The sequence below is a fragment of the Zingiber officinale genome, chromosome 6A (assembly GCF_018446385.1).
Source record: "Zingiber officinale cultivar Zhangliang chromosome 6A, Zo_v1.1, whole genome shotgun sequence".
Classification (NCBI taxonomy): Eukaryota; Viridiplantae; Streptophyta; class Magnoliopsida; order Zingiberales; family Zingiberaceae; genus Zingiber; species Zingiber officinale.
The window spans coordinates 3996363-4014683 of record NC_055997.1 but is presented as its reverse complement, the minus strand read 5'-3'; the positions used below and the strand labels follow the sequence as shown (position 1 = coordinate 4014683).

The 18321-nt window shown below is 36.9% G+C and overlaps 2 protein-coding genes across 5 annotated transcripts; one reads left to right on the top strand and one right to left on the bottom strand.

The window, feature by feature from the left end:
• Positions 1-873: 873 nt before the first annotated feature.
• LOC121995630 (probable phospholipid-transporting ATPase 7) lies at positions 874-6151 on the top strand. 2 transcript variants are annotated; one of them, XM_042549365.1, is made up of 11 exons: positions 874-1024; positions 1347-3201; positions 3285-3395; positions 3509-3785; positions 3862-3950; positions 4054-4141; positions 4214-4453; positions 4534-4659; positions 4775-4873; positions 4961-5152; positions 5319-6151. In XM_042549365.1, exons 2-11 carry the CDS (start codon positions 1388-1390, stop codon positions 5976-5978), a joined length of 3696 nt encoding a protein of 1231 aa, XP_042405299.1. In that variant the 5' UTR covers positions 874-1024; positions 1347-1387; the 3' UTR covers positions 5979-6151. The 2 variants fall into 2 exon arrangements, with proteins under 2 accessions (XP_042405299.1, XP_042405300.1); XM_042549366.1 differs by having other exon boundaries at positions 875-1024; positions 4244-4453.
• Positions 6152-8424: 2273 nt separating this feature from the next.
• On the bottom strand, positions 8425-16717 carry LOC121995628 (probable sugar phosphate/phosphate translocator At1g48230). 3 transcript variants are annotated; one of them, XM_042549362.1, is made up of 10 exons: positions 16286-16717; positions 14817-15097; positions 13502-13609; positions 11870-11901; positions 11753-11803; positions 10765-10826; positions 10419-10680; positions 9279-9544; positions 9096-9193; positions 8425-8836 (listed from the first exon to the last, which is right to left on the bottom strand). In XM_042549362.1, the coding sequence occupies exons 2-10, from the start codon at positions 14901-14903 to the stop codon at positions 8693-8695; spliced, it is 1110 nt and encodes a 369-aa protein (XP_042405296.1). In that variant the 5' UTR covers positions 14904-15097; positions 16286-16717; the 3' UTR covers positions 8425-8692. The 3 variants fall into 3 exon arrangements, with proteins under 3 accessions (XP_042405296.1, XP_042405298.1, XP_042405297.1); XM_042549364.1 differs by having other exon boundaries at positions 9279-9400; XM_042549363.1 differs by having other exon boundaries at positions 16443-16717.
• Between the last annotated feature and the right edge of the window lie 1604 nt (positions 16718-18321).

Here is an 18321-nt window from a genome sequence, read left to right as displayed (position 1 = left end):
ACCCACCGCCGGTCGGGACGTCTGTCCGTCCGGCTGAACGGGGAGTTCACGCGCCGGCCGGACGGATCTCCTCTCATGCGCAGTCCGGGCGACACTCTCCTTACGTCCGGACTGTCGTTTGCAGCGATATACTGGGGAGAACTTCGGTAGGATGCTATGTAAGAACTGTTAGCAGTACATCACCTTCTCTTAGGCCTTCCGCTCGACTCTTTGCTACTGTTCCATTGAGCGTCGGAACCCCGATCCCTGTCAGGGCGCCTTTCACTATCAGATGTTTACTGGCAAACCGATCGGCTTGCCCTTTTCTCATGAGTCCGGTCGGCTCACCCTTCTTCGACGGACCACCTGGCATTTTGACCTCCACGTGGCGTTGACCCTTCAAAATGGGGGTCCCCTGTTCTAACCGCCGCATCAATTGCAATCTGAAATATCTAGGTCGATCAATGAATTTTGATCGAAATCCACTGATCAACCCAGAGACATGAGATTACAATCAAAATCCAAGGGAAAATGTAAATTTTATCAATACTCAAAATTTTGAATTTTATTCCAAAATTTTTATTCCATTCCTATCCAATAAATATAAAATTTGAGAATAAATCTATTTACACGTTCTCAAATCCCTTGCTACCTTAGTATATCCTTTAGTAATTATCAAAGTGTGATTTACAGTCAATTTAAAAATTTAAATGCTCATAAATTATCGAAATAAGAAAAAAAATAAAAACAAGAGAACTCACCTACGGTAATAAAAAAAAACAATTTGTGAAAAGTATATAAATAGGAAAGTTCAGTAGTTTGGGGGGCTTTGAAGTTATAACCTACGACGAAGCCGGAAATTCCTCCTGTTGCGTCGAGAAGGAGAGAGAGAAAGAGGGAAAGGGTGGGAGGGAGGATGGGAGGGGAGCAGAAGCTCCATTCGATCATCTCCGTCTCCTCTCATTGCCTCTAGTCTCTAATCCCTCGGCGTTTCTCTCCGTGAAGGGGGAGAAGTTGGCACCTCGGATCAGCTCGGCGAAAAATAGTAGGTGCATTCGATCTCTTCTTCTTTTTTGCCATCATTTGTTATTGGATTCTTCTCTTGCATGAAGTCGAATCGGGTGTTTGTTATTGTTTTTAAATCTTCGGAAATTTTTTATTTTATTTTCTTCCCTTTCGGTTTTCATGGTTCTGGGATTGAGTACGAAGATTGTGGTCGAATATTTAGCGTTGAGCCTTTTCCTCGGATTTGTAAGCGATTGGTAGAGCTTTGGCTGATGAAATCTAGTTGGCATTGTTTCATGAATCAATAGACCCAAAAAAGCTTCGAACTTTAGATTAATGGAGGCACGTTTGTCTTTTTACAGAGTTAAGGAAAGAAACCCGCAGCCAGGAAGAGAGGGGAGCAATGGGACGACGAGTTAGGAAACGTGATCGTCTCAAATGGAGCCTGCTTTATACCTTCGCTTGTGCCCGGCCGACAGTGACAGTAGATGACGATCAGGCTTCTGTCGGTGGTCCCTGTTACTCCCGCATCGTCCACTGCAACCAATCGCAGCTCCACAAGAAGATGGGTCTCTTTTACGCTGGCAACCATATCTCCACCACGAGATACAACATTGTCACCTTCCTCCCCAAAGCATTGTTTGAGCAATTCCGTCGAGTGGCCAACATCTACTTTCTCCTGGCCGCCATGCTCTCCCTCACACCTATTTCCCCCTTCACTCCGGTGAGCATGATTGCGCCGCTCGCCTTTGTGGTCGGGCTGAGCATGATGAAGGAAGCGCTGGAAGATTGGAAGAGATTTATACAAGACATGAAGGTCAACCGCCGGAGAGGCAATGTTCACAAGGGGGAGGGGCAGTTTGTCCACAAGCATTGGCAGGACATTTGCGTGGGGGATGTCATCAAGGTTGAGAAAGATAAATTTTTTCCAGCTGACCTCCTACTACTTTCTTCGAGCTATGAAGATGGGATTTGCTATGTGGAGACCATGAATTTGGATGGTGAGACTAACTTGAAGATTAAGCGATCACTTGAGGTAACATTGTCCTTGGAAGATGATGAGGCCTTCAAGGATTTCACAGGCACTATAAAATGTGAAGACCCCAATCCCAACCTTTACACTTTTGTGGGTAATTTTGAGTATGAAAGACAGATGTATTTGCTTGATCCGAGCCAGATTTTGCTTAGAGATTCGAAACTTAGGAATACCAGTTACATATACGGAGTGGTTATCTTCACTGGCCATGACAGCAAAGTTATGCAGAATGCCACTGACTCACCTTGTAAGAGAAGCAGAATTGAGAGGAAAATGGACAGTATCATATATATTCTCTTCAGTCTTCTTGTTCTCATATCTTTAGTTAGCTCAATTGGGTTTGCTATTTTGACAAAATATAGAATGCCGAATTGGTGGTACTTGCAGCCTAATATTACCACTAGCATGTATGATCCATCAAGACCAGCAGTATCTGGTGTTTTTCATCTCGTCACAGCTTTGATTCTGTATGGATATCTGATTCCCATATCACTTTATGTTTCTATTGAAGTTGTCAAGGTCTTGCAAGCAACATTCATCAACCAAGATGTTCTCATGTATGATGAGGAGATTGGAAAGCCTGCACGTGCACGAACTTCAAATTTGAATGAGGAGCTTGGGCAAGTTGATACCGTACTTTCAGACAAAACGGGCACTCTAACTTGCAATCAAATGGACTTCCTCAAGTGTTCCATTGCCGGAATCTCATATGGTGTACGTGCTAGTGAAGTTGAAATTGCCGCGGCTAAGCAGATAGCATCAGAAGCTTCTGGCACTCCTGAGCATCAAACTGGAACTCATGATCCATGGGAGGGGAATTCGCCTCCTTATGGATCATCAGATATTGAGTTGGAACAAGGGATTACTTGTATGATAGAGAAGATGGACAAACCTTCCATAAAAGGTTTTAGTTTTGAAGATGATCGTTTGATGCATGGAAACTGGACAAAGGAGCCTACTGCAAGTACTATTCTTCTTTTCTTTCGAATACTCGCTTTGTGTCACACAGCAATTCCTGAAGAAAATAAGGAAACTGGTGGCTTCAACTATGAAGCAGAATCACCAGATGAAGCTGCATTCCTTGTTGCAGCAAGGGAATTTGGCTTTGAATTTTGTAAGAGGACGCAATCTAGTGTGTTCATTAGAGAAAAATATTCTCATTCTGAAGAACCTGTGGAGAGGTCATACTCAAATTTTCTCTTCCATTAGGTTTTAGTATCCATATTCTGTAGATTAATTCACCTTACAAATTAAATTGCCACAGGGAGTTCAAGATTCTCAATCTACTGGAATTTAACAGCAAAAGGAAAAGAATGTCTGTTATTCTACGCGATGAGAATGGACAGATTGTTCTTCTTTGCAAAGGTGCTGACAGGTATGTCAGACTGCCGTATATCCATTTGATTCAGTATTATTAATCATTTTACTCATGTGAGATGTATATATGAATGTTGTTATCTTGATGCTTCAAACTTTTTTCTTGAACAGTATAATTTTTGATAGACTTTCCAAAAATGGGAAAATGTATGAGAGTGATACAAGCAAACATCTCACTGAATATGGGGAATCAGGATTGAGAACATTAGCACTGGGATATAGGGTGCTTGATGAAGCTGAGTATTCTTCTTGGAATAATGAGTTTACAAAAGCAAAAACAACCATTGGAGCAGATCGGGAAGCACAAGTTGATCGGGTGTCTGATATGATGGAAAGAGAGTTGATTCTTGTAGGTGCAACTGCTGTGGAAGACAAATTACAAAAAGGAGTAAGCACTGTGTCTTGCTTTGGCAGTATCAGTCTACTTGTACTTCCCATTCTTTTGACCGTTCAATGTTGTATAGGTTCCTCAGTGTATAGATAAATTAGCTCAAGCTGGTCTCAAGATTTGGGTTTTGACTGGTGATAAGATTGAAACTGCAATCAATATTGGGTATGCCTTCTTAATAATTCACATAGTTGAAGGCCTATCTCTCTCTACTCATCAATTGTTTATCTGCCATTCTTTGAAAGTAAATTTGTATTTTTCTTTACAGATTTGCGTGCAGTTTACTTAGACAAGGCATGAAACAGATACACTTATCAATTGCAAACACTGAACTAGTAACACAAGATCCAAATAAGGTATATCTTTATAATATGCATTGGATTACATCTCTTTGTCCTTCTCTATGCAGAAATTTAATTTTATGATAGGGTGTGCGTTTACATTTGATGACTGATCAGGCGGCAAAAGAGAACCTTATGATGCAAATAACAAATGCCTTCCAAATGATCAAGCTGGAGAAGGATCCATATGCAGCATTTGCTCTGATAATTGATGGGAAAACTCTAACATATGCCCTAGAGGATGATTTAAAGAATCAATTTCTATGTCTAGCAGTTGATTGTGCTTCTGTGATATGTTGCCGTGTATCCCCAAGGCAGAAAGCATTGGTACCATATATCATGTGATTTAAAATTCATCCTAGAATCATCACCTGCATTCTTTGCTTATTGCTTACCTCTTTTTCTAGGTGACAAGATTGGTAAAAGAAGGTACAGGAAAAGTTACTTTGGCTATAGGTGATGGTGCCAATGATGTTGGTATGATTCAAGAGGCTGATATAGGTGTTGGTATTAGCGGCGTAGAAGGGATGCAGGTTTGGAAATGACTGATTATTTTTAATGTATTAAGATATCAGATTCATGTTAGTGAAGTACAGAATTATTGGATGAATAATCACAAAATGTTTATAAATTCATGATTTCTTGCAGGCTGTGATGGCTAGTGACTTTTCCATTTCCCAATTCAGATTCCTAGAACGACTTCTTGTTGTACATGGTCACTGGTGCTATAAGAGGATTGCACTCATGGTGAGAACCTATGAAAGATCAGTATATACTTTTTCTCTTATGGTCTGTTTTCTACTTACAACTAAGTTGTTTTGGATCATTTTTCAGATTTGTTATTTCTTCTATAAAAACATAGCATTTGGGCTGACAATATTCTTCTATGAAGCATACACTGGCTTCTCCGGTCAGTCTGTATATGATGATTGGTACATGATTCTATTTAATGTAGTTCTGACCTCATTGCCGGTAATAACATTGGGAGTATTCGAGCAGGATGTATCTTCTGAAGTATGCTTACAGGTATGTTTCAATATCTCTAAACTCTTAGACTAGTTGACAATGCAAGAAAATTCCCTTTTTTTATGTTGTGAATCAATCTTGTACACGCATAACTGTCATATGATCATCTCGCACATCAATTTTGTTCTTCACCAGTTTGATACAACATTGGCTGCTTATGCTGCAGTTCCCAGCACTGTACCAGCAAGGACCTAGAAACTTGTTCTTCGGTTGGTACAGGATTATTGGTTGGATGTTTAATGGTCTTTATTCATCCATCATCATACATTTCCTCAACATTGAAATATTTCGCCTTGGGGCATTCCGAGCCGAGGGCCAGATAGCTGACATGGCTGCCGTCGGAGCCACCATGTTCACCTGCATCATCTGGGCTGTAAATGTACAAATTTCCCTTATTATGAGCCATTTCACATGGATTCAGATTCTCTTCGTCTGTGGCAGTATTGTTACATGGTATCTTTTCTTGTTTATCTATGGAATGTCTTCGCCAGTTATCTCCGGGAATGCCTTCCAAATACTCCAAGAAGCCCTTGGATCCGCACCAACTTTCTGGACTGTGACTCTTCTAGTTACTGCAGTATGCAACATTCCATATCTTCTCCATATTTCCATCCAGAGGACCTTCTATCCATTGGATCACCATGTAATCCAGGAGATCAAACACTACAAAAAGGATTTGGAGGACTCTCATATGTGGAAGAGAGAGAAATCTAAAGCAAGGCAGAAGACTCACATTGGTTTTACTGCAAGGGTGGATGCCAAGATCAGGCAGATCAAAGGAAGGATACAAAGAAAAGTCTCATCATTGCCCTTGCATAGTGTGTGATCCTTTCTTAATTTGATCTCTAATTTTATTCCTCGACCATTAGTTTTGTTGTTTTTTGCTCTCTTCCGATCCTATTTTGTTTGTCCACATTATATATTCTTCTTGGGGATGGTTTACACAGTTGATTGTCCCCTGAAAGTATAAATCCAGTTGTACCATATATAGTCATGTTAAATTGAAGATTTGTGGAGTTTTAGTATAGCACATTGTTGATCACTCGCAAAGATATTTTCAGTGACTAAATATTTTAGTTCCACCCACAACATGCCCTGGCTCAGCACGACCTAATCGTAAATGGGGCAGTAGACTAACTTGATTGTGCCATAGATGAACACAAACCCATATGCCTAGGCCGTCTCAAGCATGGGTTTGTTTGATTTTTCACTCATGCCAGGAGTGCTCGCAACAATAAGCTAGCGGTTGAAATCGGGCCGCTTTGTATCATCTCACAGCAAAGTCCATAGAGCATGATCTTTGGCTTCTAATTGTGATCAAACACATTGTGTCCTCTCTTGACTCATGCCTTGATTCAATATCAATCGTAGTTATTGTCGATAGTTGCATCACTGTCTTTTCTTAGAACTTGTAATAACTAATATTAGAAGTGCTCTAGACTCTAGTGTATGAAAGGTTATGTTGCTTGACCTCACACTATGACTCCTCTAAGGTATTATGGTATTCTCATAATTGACGATATGAAATTTATTTCATCATGTGTCTAACACCTGTATATCTATATTTACCTTCCTCCATATCCATAAGACCAATACTAAAGGATCCATATTTGTCTAAGACAGTATTGTGCATTAGTTTGAAATTTTTGACAAGCTAGGTATGAATATTTTGGACCATGATACCATAAATAATATAAACACATAGTTGAGTTGGCAAATATAATTAGTTAATATTTAATATAGATTTAGATAGTAAATTTATTAGACAAAAATAAAGAAGGTGACTTTAATTATCATTTGCATAAAAAAGCATCCTTATTTTTCAAAATGAAAAAGTCCCAAGATATATTTTTATCTTTAAAATATTTTTATTTTAGTCATGTGTGTTATGACAGTTGCAACCATAATTGCTACATTATTATATAAATAATTTTTTTTTATCAACTTAGTTAAAATTATTTAAATTTTATCAAAAATCACTTTAATATGGTTAAAATCATATTAAAAATAGACTAGATTAAAGTAATTTTGATAAATTTAAATAATTTGTAATTAAGTTAGTAAAAAGTATATGATATAAAAGTACTTATATATAATAATTTTAACTACATTATTTTTTTTAAAAAAATTATTGAGCTATTTATAGTAGTTATGGCTTAATTGCTTTAGTTATACCATAGCTATTATAATAGCATTAGAATAAAAGAATTATCAAAATGAGAAACATACTAAGCATATATTTAACCTCTCTTTTTTTTAATGAGCACTTTAATATGAAAATTATAATGAAGAAAGTCTTTTTAATTTTTCCTAATTTATTAAAAAATTATAAAAAGAGATGATAGAGCCGTTGATTTCAACATAAAAAAGTTAAAAATAATTCTAGAAGTCGGGTTCTAAATATATGAAAAATATAATCGGTGAATTAAAAGAAATTTTAAATTTATTTATGCGAAGTTGGAACACCTAAATTTTCAAAAAAAAAAAAAACATTAAAAAGTGAAAGTCGTTTACAGTTTTAGAGCGCTGTGTCACTAACGAACAAAAGCCGACCCATCTGTTGGGCCCCACATGGCTCACCAACGGAGACACAATCCAAAGCGGCTCCTCGGACAAGATGTCGACATTCTTACTCCAGTATTGCCACGTGTGAAATCCAAGGGACGGCGACGAAGTCAGCTGTCCATGTCTCCGCCCGTAGATTCCTGCATGGCCGTTGAGACAAACCGTATTAACGGCCGAATTTTCCTTCTCCCGCCGACCATGATCGCATCTCCTTGCGGCGATCCTGGCGACGGGGGTGGTCCTCCCTCTGGTGGGGCGGAACCGACGGCTTCGGCGGACTGACGGGGGCGTGTTCACATGCCCCAAGGCGTTCGCCGCACAACGAGATTCGTGCACATGCTTCACGACGCGCAGTCGGCGTTTACGAGCTCCTGCCTCCCGGCCTTTCCTTGGCGGCGCTTCCCCTTCCCTGGCTTCATGGCGATAGCGGCGGCCCTCGGGACGTTGGTGTTGGACTTCATAGCCACACAGTTCTGTGAGCGGAAGCACCAGGAGGAGGTAGCAGACATGAGGGCCTTGGTGGATCTCATTGCCGTGGATTTTCCTTGGCTGGCGGTTCAGCAGCAATGCCAGGCTTCAGGTGGCATCCTACATCGCTCTCTTCGTCGGAGCCGGAGCTATGTCGATCCTAGCAATATGGGCTGATAGATTGATAGATACTATGAATGTTCCACTGTGAATAACTACAATTATCAACAAGTTAAGAATTTCTCTCTAAACTGCTAAAATAATTTAAGAAATTAACAGGAGCAATGCCATAAGCCTCCTTTTGCACAACACAAGCAGGACATTTTGCCCGCAGCTAAAGCCATAATCTATTATACCTCCAACTCAAGCAAAACTTGTAGCAGTTCTTTTACAGTTTGAACCAAGTACAGTGACATTGGTATATTTCATTTCCTTTAGATGCAGCCGTAAAGACCCAGAGAAAACAACTAGTCAATTCATCGGCAATGATCCTGATGTATATATATACTATGTTGACTTCAAACTGGAAAACCTCGCAGGCTGGAGGAGCAGCGCTTCTTCGTCAACCATGAATGAAGTTACTACAGCATCATTCCCGCTCACATTAACATTATCGCCAAATAAATCTGATTGCTTCTCTAGCTTCCAATCCTGCACAAATAGTTGAAACCCCACATGCATCTAAGAAATCATTGAATAACTGGCATGTCTACCAATCCTACAATTTTTTTTTTTTTTTGAAGAAGACAAGGTAGGCCGCCTTTTACTATCCAAGTTCAAAATTAGCTCAACATAGTCACTTTTAAATAGAAAGGGAAAGTAGGATGCATATTAGGCTGTATGCTAGCTTAATAACATGAGTATTCTAAATGGCGGTAAGCCCTGTGCTTTAGCTCTTCTAAGTTCTAACCTTTGTCATCCTCTCGGGGGTGCTTTCTGTAGGAAGTTGATTTGATGCTCTGACATCCTTTACCTTCAAGTAGTTGTACAAGACAACGCCACAAAGGGCTGGATAAATAGAAAAATTAGGAAGAGGCAAAAAGGAAACGAACTGCAGCAGTAAAAGATTTTAAGCAGGGAAACCAGAGCTTACCAATAGCATATCCAATTATATTAAGACCCGTAATTGTAGATTCAGGAAAGATAATTGTGGAAAGGGCAATCAAAATCCAGTCTTTGAGAACCCCAGCAACTCTGATGGTCACTGCCCCAGTTCTACCAATGACCAGAAATATAGAGAAGTTCAAGGCCAATGCGCAGACAGCATTTGAGAAAAAAATCCAGAAATTAAATTGGATTTGTGAAATCTCAATCCCTGTCTTCTCCAATACATACCAAGGTACAAAAAGAAACAAGAAACTGCAAATAAAAAATACAGTTGTAATAATCATCACAAGTGTAGGTTTTTCAAAGAGAAAAAAAAGATATAAAACAAAATGAGATACTAGTCCCATGAAAAAGGGAGGTAATATTCACACATAAACAAAGAATTAAAAATTATTTTTTAGTCTCATCACATTATCTGTTCAGAATTTACCCAAAATACATATTACATCAATATATATATATATATATATATATATATATATATATATATATATTTGCTAGCCTACACACCTTGTGGCTTGTGAGCACCATGTATAATTTTTTTTTTTTTTTTTGTTTTTGTTTTTAATTTCTTTAGCTTAAATAATAATATACTATGACCTAAACCTTAAACATTAAGCTCTAAAAAAAATAAAGAAAAAAAATACACTTGGTGCTCATAAGGTGTGCACCATGAGATGTGATGGCTAGCATTCTTATATATATATATATATATATATATATATATATATATATATATATATGTATTAATTTAATTATTTTTTATTACATTGACTGAAATATTGTTTGGTTGCAGTCTACACGATATATCTTCTACTCTAATAATTCAATTCTTCTAACTATAGAATTTGTTGGTCACCCTTGAAAATGCCCATAACAATTCAATCTATTTTGTACCATCTGATCCTCATTACCCAATAAACATCTGCAAAGCATAAAACCATCCATGATTCCATGAGTTACAAATCATTCTAGTCTAATGGCATTCTCACCATTGAAGCTGTGCTCACAAGAATTGAAGCTATGCTTCCTGCTTATTTTTATGAAATTACAGTTAACAGTGAGGCTTACAAGGTAAAAAAAACCCAATGATTAATCAATGAGTAGATTCATGGGAATAACATACCTGCAGGGTGCTATGTAATATAGACTTGTAACAGGATTTAGAGTTAAGCCTTTTTTCTGGAGGAGAACCTGAGTTAAAACCAGCCTTAATGCTTCTGCAAATATACCAGTGACCTGGTAAGCTGTTCCAACTACATTAAAGTAAATCTCCCCATATGATGAGATTGCAACACCAATGCTGACCAGTACCATATTCAAGAAAACATCACATCTTAATTTGTCAGTTCCACAAATAACGGCCATGATAAATGTGGCAACTGGCACTGCAAGAATTCAAATTCAAGAACAGTTACATGTGCAGTATTTTAGTTGACAAAACATAATGGTGAAAGGGTAAGGTAACTCACTCAAGGCCTTTAACATCTGAATAAAGGCAACTGAAATGTGCAGATAAGCTGTGTTTCCAAACCTATAAAAGAACCAAAATTGCTTTCAAAATAAATTGCTAATTATTCTATGCCTACTTTTAATTGATTTTCATCTTTGGAAACTGACTAATGATTTTCAAAAGATTAACTTCTTTGATAGATTGCAAATAAAACTAATACTGAATTTAAATTAGTATCAAGTTTGGTTAGTTTATCAATTTGATTCGTTAAATATCCATAAGGTTTATATCCAAAAGATAGTCAAACAATATAAAAACATGAAGAATCAACAAAGGAGAAAAAAAGTCATTAGAAATCCATAAGGTTTATATCCAAAAGATAGTCAAACAACATAACACCACGAATAATCAACAAAGGAGAAAGAAAGCAGAAAATCAGTTTAATGATATATTTCCTCGCCAATTATTTTAGCCTCTACGAAAAAGAGTGATGTGGACATAAAATATGCTATGCTACTTTTGTATTGCTGAAAAGATTAAATAAAGAATTCAGAGGCAAAACTGAAAGAAAATAGTCAAAATGATAGTCCAAAAAACCATTTTCCAAACAAGTGAAAAAGGTATATGACAAAAACAAGTCTGTACTTTTTGAACAACAAACTTCAAGTCTTGATACACAAAAATAGCAAATGCATATTAAGACCGAAAATGGCAATTTGCAACAATAGCCATTGATTTATCAGCATACAACTGAATTCGCTTCATTTAGCATAAGAAAATTCTATAATCAAACAAGAAATAAGCTGTATGCAAAAGTTATTCCTAAGCCTTATTAATGATTAACAATGAACCAAACAAAAATAAAACGAGACCCAAATAGTAATGATATCTGAGTGGCCACAATCAAGGTATAAGATGATACAAATATACTGTTTTACAAATAGTTGAATAAAGTTTGATTAGTCTGGAAAGCAAATCATCCTTGAAATAACAACAAAAATACTCACCACAGACTCGAAGCAAAGAACGCACTAATAGGAATGACACAAGTCGCATATCTGCAGGATTAATAGTGTATATTAAAGAAGGAACAATGAGTAGACATGCGAGTTTCAAACCCTTACAATTGAAAAGTCATCTTAACTGGTGCCACAACCTGCCAATCAACAAACAAATCAAAGTGAATCTGGCTGTCATCTGAATCATGCAAAATGAATTTCTGAATTCGAATACAATGCAATATGATCTCAATAGTAGAAAAATTGACATTTTTTTGTGCAGAAACTGATCATGGTACTTCTGTCAAACAGAATTTCCATATCACAAGTTGCTAAAATTAATAAGAAATAAAGAAGCAAGAATACAAGAAATATGCACATAGTCAAAGGTTGAAAATTGTTATGACTCTGATTATAATGATGGCAGAAATACTACTAACTCATCAAGTCTTTCATCAACAGGACAGCATGCATTGCAGTTGCTTCAGATTTCTTCATTGACATGTTTTTCCTTACTCCTACCATTTCTTCTTTGAATTGGCAAAGAAATATGGAATGCCCCAAGATTTGGATGTTTGTTCATACATTAATAACCTCCAACATGTAAGATCAAAAATGCATTTGAAAACATGTCTGAATGCAAAATCAAAGCAAATAGCATCCTAGCCATCTCAGATTATGAGGCAGGATTGAAATTTTTTATCATAAGGGGAAACTTCAGATTTGTTACAATATTACAGTATCATACCATACTGAAAAATAATAATTAAAACAAATAAGAAATGAATAAAAAATCAACAGTGTAGCACACTGAGAGTCAGTATGATGCCCAGCATAAATTAAACAAATTATCCCATGAAACTAGGCAAGTAGTCTAGTAAGATCTGAAGTGTCATTCCATGCCAAGTTCCGGGAACGACACAATTTCAATATCGTGTCATGCCAAGACTCACCACACTTTAAAATGTTTCAAAATCAACTCAAATGCCTTCATATCCAATAATCCCTTACACTTAACTTATTTTCCTTCAAATAAAAACTATAGCAATTATAAAGAAAATTAAATTAAAATTTTAGTATAACAAGTTACAGAAATATAACTGCCATCTTGAATTATCATTATCTACCTAATACCAAAATATCATGCATCAAATGGGAGAATCAGTTCTTGTAGCATCCTATTGAAAGTAATCCCGTAGTTTTCCATGATGAATATTAATTATTGCTCCCAGCAATCCTTACTAGGTGAACCCAACCTACTGTATTTAGTCATTTCTCATATGCAAGAGGTTTTTTCTAGTGATTAGATCAAGTCTTTTGTTCCCTGAAAAAGCATCATGTAGCCCACAGTCAAAAGGGATCTTGCATCTTCGAGAGCTCAAAAATACTAATAGAAGAGTAAGAAACAATTTTACTAGCCACTGGACCTCAATTTTTGAAAGAGACATGACTTTCTGTATTGTTTGGATGTTTAAACCATTAATTTTTCAAAACTAATCGCAACAGATTACAAAAATTTAAATGTCTAAACTAACGTGTAAAATTCAATGAAAACTGGGTAAAGTTCATAAAGAAGAAATATATAGAGCAAAGAAAAGCAGGATAGTGTATCACAATAATAACAAAATTAAATAGCAAAAAGATAAAATGTAAAAGGATGAAATCTTAGCAAGAATAGATGTAATAGGATGGGAACCAGTTAAATCAAGAAAGTCAATAGCTAGATGTGCAATAAATAATAACATCTTTTATACATACCTTGAAAACACGAACAAGGAAGAATGCTACTACACCAGAGAATCCCATATGAATCATAGTAAGTGTTATGGGGAAGGGAAACTTGAAATACTTGGGAGATAATACCCACTGAAAATATCAAAAATAAAAATTATATACATAAGAAAACCATTTCAAATTGGATATGGTTAACTGAGCCTATTTGTCACTATAACAATGCTTAACATTTCAAAATAATATAGCTATTCAGCAACTAGAGACAAAGTTCCTACCTTTACAATAAATTTAAACTGTGCAAAAGGAATGCTTGGAAGTTCTATTATCTAAAAACTTGATATATAATGTTTCAGGATTTGTTTGGTATAAAAGTATTCATATTCCCATGGCCATCATTACCCCAAGAAAATAAAACAATCATGCATATGACTTGTTGAGAGAATATCAGACAATCAATTCTTATGGTTGGTATGTGATGGTATTATTGGATTTTTACTTAACAAATTTACAAGAGAATGCTAAGTCAAATAGGTAACAACACAGAACAAATTGGAAAAACAGAAAGAACTCAGAAAACATTCATAATCAAAACTAAGAAGGGCAACAATGTAATGGCGTGCTATTGAGAAACTGAACATTTTAGTGGAGGTTGTGTTCTCACCTAAAATTTCATTTAATGAAAAATAAAATCTCATGGAAAGATATCAAACATGGATTTTAAAGGATATATCAGTTTCCATGCATTTAGAATTGAAATGCAACACCCAAATTATGCCCTAAGGATAAAATGTAATGTGAAACCTTAATATATATAAGTGGAATTAAGTACTTGAGAGATATATAAAGTTCAGACATAAGAACCTTCTTCATACTTCAAGGTGCTAGGTAAGGTTACCTGGTGATAAGAATCCTCTTTAGAGTAGAAATTAATTGCTAGGTGAAAATATGTGATGTTTGACATAAACTGACATACGAAACATTAATTTATGAAAGAGTCCAACTCCAAGCACAAAATTTGCATGTGATTTGTAATAATGATAAAACTAAAAAGTGAGAACAAAAAGATAATATGCCAAAATATTACCATATTTGCATCCAATTGTTTAGCTACATAGCTGTAAATCCATCATTGATAGGCTAAGAAGAAAATATATATTTGCATAAAGTCCATAAAAAACTTCTAAAACACATATATTATATAAGGAAATTGTATATGTGCACAAATTCCATAAAAATCCTTCTATAACACATAGCTAAGAACAACATAAATTACTTCAAGTTCATTAATTTTCAAAAAAAAAAAAAAATTAAGGTAACTCATGAGACGAAAACAATTTACCTTGTTATACAGGATAACTCCAGATGAGAGGCATATGTAAATAAGAAGATAAAGGTAAGTCAGCAATAGTTGTTTGCTGATCAACATGCTCGCCTACTCTTTTAGAAGTTTAGTTTCTGGGTTCGGATAGGCTTAATTAGTTGGTAACTTGGATGGAGGAGCTATGCACATTGATATGTTTACTGATTTAGCAAGCCAGTCTTTATTGAAAACCTTGTATGCGCATGAATATTAGGCTAACTATTCCAGGCAACAAGTATTACTCGAGAAATACAGAACACCTGAAAATGATCAGAGGTAGTAAGCCACAGAGAGCAAAACAGCACACTGAATAAATTAAATCATACAACAAAGCATGAGGCATCACATTTATTGGCCTGAATAAGAAACTTTTGATCTACACATGGGAGTACTATACTACTAGCAACAATTGAGAATATGAAATGCATGTCCATGTATTCTGCCAAAAACTCCAGAATGGTTAAAGTGATGGATCATAAAGTAAGTGCATTAACAATAAAACACATAAATACAACCACATGAACCATTCCACCAGCTCACCTTCAACTATTGTTTCTTAGCTATTGTGAATTAGTGAGAACTGATTAATCACTTGTTATAGAGTTCTACACGTGCTGGACATATACTTCATCATTTCAATATGTTATCCCTCTTGAAATAGTATAGGGATATATAAAAAATTTAGTATTTTGAATTTTGAAGTTTAGATACCTTTTATCTTTGTGAAAGAAACTTCAAACGTAATCCAACTACTATGAGGAATCGTTGTTACTGGTCCTTGGACAATTGAAGCTAAACAGTTCAAATTACACTAAAAGGTGTTCAGATACACTAAGCTCACAAAAAAAAATTATTTGTGATTTTGCTTCATAATAAAGAAAAAAAATAAAACTAGATGATTTATGAGATATGGTTACAGAACCATTCAATTTTAAACGGGACAAAAACTCACAAACCAACCCACTGATCAAATTGGAAACCACATCCCTTAATTACAATCCACTAGTACTGACGTTTTTTTTTTTTTTTTTTTTTGCGTGTGTGTGTTTAATTACTTTAAATGCCAAGTAAAAGGCAATTTAGGGCTCAGAAACAGTAACCAATGATTTCATCTTCAAAACCAAATATAATACTGGAACCAACTTCTTTTCATAAAGTAGTAACTAGTAAACACCTTGACAGAAGCCTAATAACTACGTCGAAAGACAACCAAGACCAGTGACTTCCAGAATATTCAAGAAACTCTCTAAAAACAGGATAGAAAATAACCAACCGCTTAATAACTAGGATGATAGCACAAAAAATCTCATAATGAACCCTAACACAAAATGCAAGGAGTTCCCTGTCCTGAATCATTGGAAGTGAAATGGCGCTATAAAACAGCGCAACCTAATTATAAAAAAGAAGAAAAAAACATGTACGAAAACTAGAACATGCAGATCTCAAACCTTAGCATTCAATTCGATAGAAAGACGATCAACATCTTCAACCACGTCGGCGATTAAACTGAACCTAATGCAGGGATCTCACATCGGGATAACACCAATGTGATTACTTCGACTGGTAAAAGAATGGCAGAAGATCGTAAAGAGCATAACATGAAACCTGTGAGGGCCACCTCATCCGGAGACGCGGAAAGAAATAAAGGAGACAAGATCTACAGCGTCACGGAGAACGGAGGAGCAATAATTGACTCATCGACACCCATCACCGCGACCCTAGGACGGAGGAGAGCGCCTGCGTCGCGTGACCGCTTCCGACGAGAGAGGTCCGTGAGGCGGAGGCGAATGGCCAGGGAACAATGCACGCGCACCACTGTGAAAGAAGCGTAGGGTCGGTGCCGGGATTGGACCGCCGGTTTTCCCAGGAAGCGTAGGCGGAGGCGGTCTAGTCGCTCCCGGTTTATAAAAGAGCAATTATTTAAATCGGGACTAGTATTTTAAAATACCCAAAGTGGACCCTACATCCGGGAATTTTTAATTATTATTATTATTATTATTATTATTATTATTATTATTATTATATGTCAAGTATATGAGTAATGAATTCAATTAATCTAGTCCCCTCGGATGATTTAGTGGTTAGGGCATAGGTATTATTATCATGAGGTCTGGGGTTCGAATCTTGGTAAAATCGAGCTAAATACCTCCCTTATGTGCTAGTCACTATTCTAAAGGCTAGTAGTCGCCCGTAATTTACCTCCTCCCTGTTGGCCATGGGACGGGTTGGCGGGGGCGCTGGGGGCGAGCGTATTCACCTTTTGCTACGTTGAATTTAATTAATCTGTCTTCTTGGGATGGTCTAGTGGCTAACACATGAGGTGTTGCTATCATGATGTATGAGGTTTGAATCTCGGTAAAGTTGAGGTAAATGTCTCCCTTATGTGCTAGTCATTATTTCAAAGACTAGTAGCTATCCGTAATTTACCTTCTACGTGTTGGCTCTGGGATGGGTTGACGGAGGTGCTGGGGGCGAACGTATTCATCTTTTAGCCACTTTGAATTCAATTAATCTACTCTCACGGGCTCAGCTATGTGATATGTATATTGTTAGTACCAAGATCAGGTCATGAGTTTGATTCATAGGGCTGGCAATAAATAATAACCCTGCATTCCTGTGGTGAAAACATTCGGCCCCGCCACCCATTTACCTCAATAGTTACCATGATTTACCTTATTCGTGTTGATAGTGGAGCCCTAGGGACGGGGGCTATTATCTTTTTTTTTTGTGAATTCAATTAATCTGGTCCCCGAGACTATAGAGTTACGATCGGACATCCAGATTATCACCCAGGTATTCGCAATTTAATTCCTAGCTATAGTATAGTTGTAAGATTTTTTCCTCCAAATAAAACGTGCAACCAATGAATGTTGGGCTTCTGGACAATCCGCGGTGCGTGCTTCCCAATTTTCCTTGGTGGCCAGTGGAAAAATTTTGTGGGACGGAACTGGTCATCCCAGGGATATTCAATAAAACTAACTGGATTTATCATTTTTTTAATTCAATTAATCTGGTCCATGAGGCTATAGTGTCGCGGTAGGACATCTAAGTTGTCACCTAGGTCCTCGCGGTTTGATCCCAGCATGACGTATTTGCAGAAATTTTTCCTTTAAATGGGGCACGCAATCAAAGGATGTTGGACTTCTGGGCTGCTCGTCGCGCGCATTTCTTGATTTGTTGGACTTTTGGGCTGCCCGCCGCGCGCATTTCTCGATTTACCCTGGTGGCATGTGGGAAAATTTCATGGGGCCGGATCAGTCACCTCAAGATTAATTAATGAGGCTATTAGGTTTTTTTTTTTTGAATTCAATTAATATGCCCCATTGGGGTGGTGCGATGGTTAAGACATGAGGTGTTACTACATAAGGTCTTAAAGTCAAAACTCGACGTATCCGAGTATGTCTTCCCTATGCCTTGGCTCCCTGCACTAATTGCTAATAACTGTTGGTGCAGCAGGGCCGGCAAGAGGGAGAGAATTGCTTGT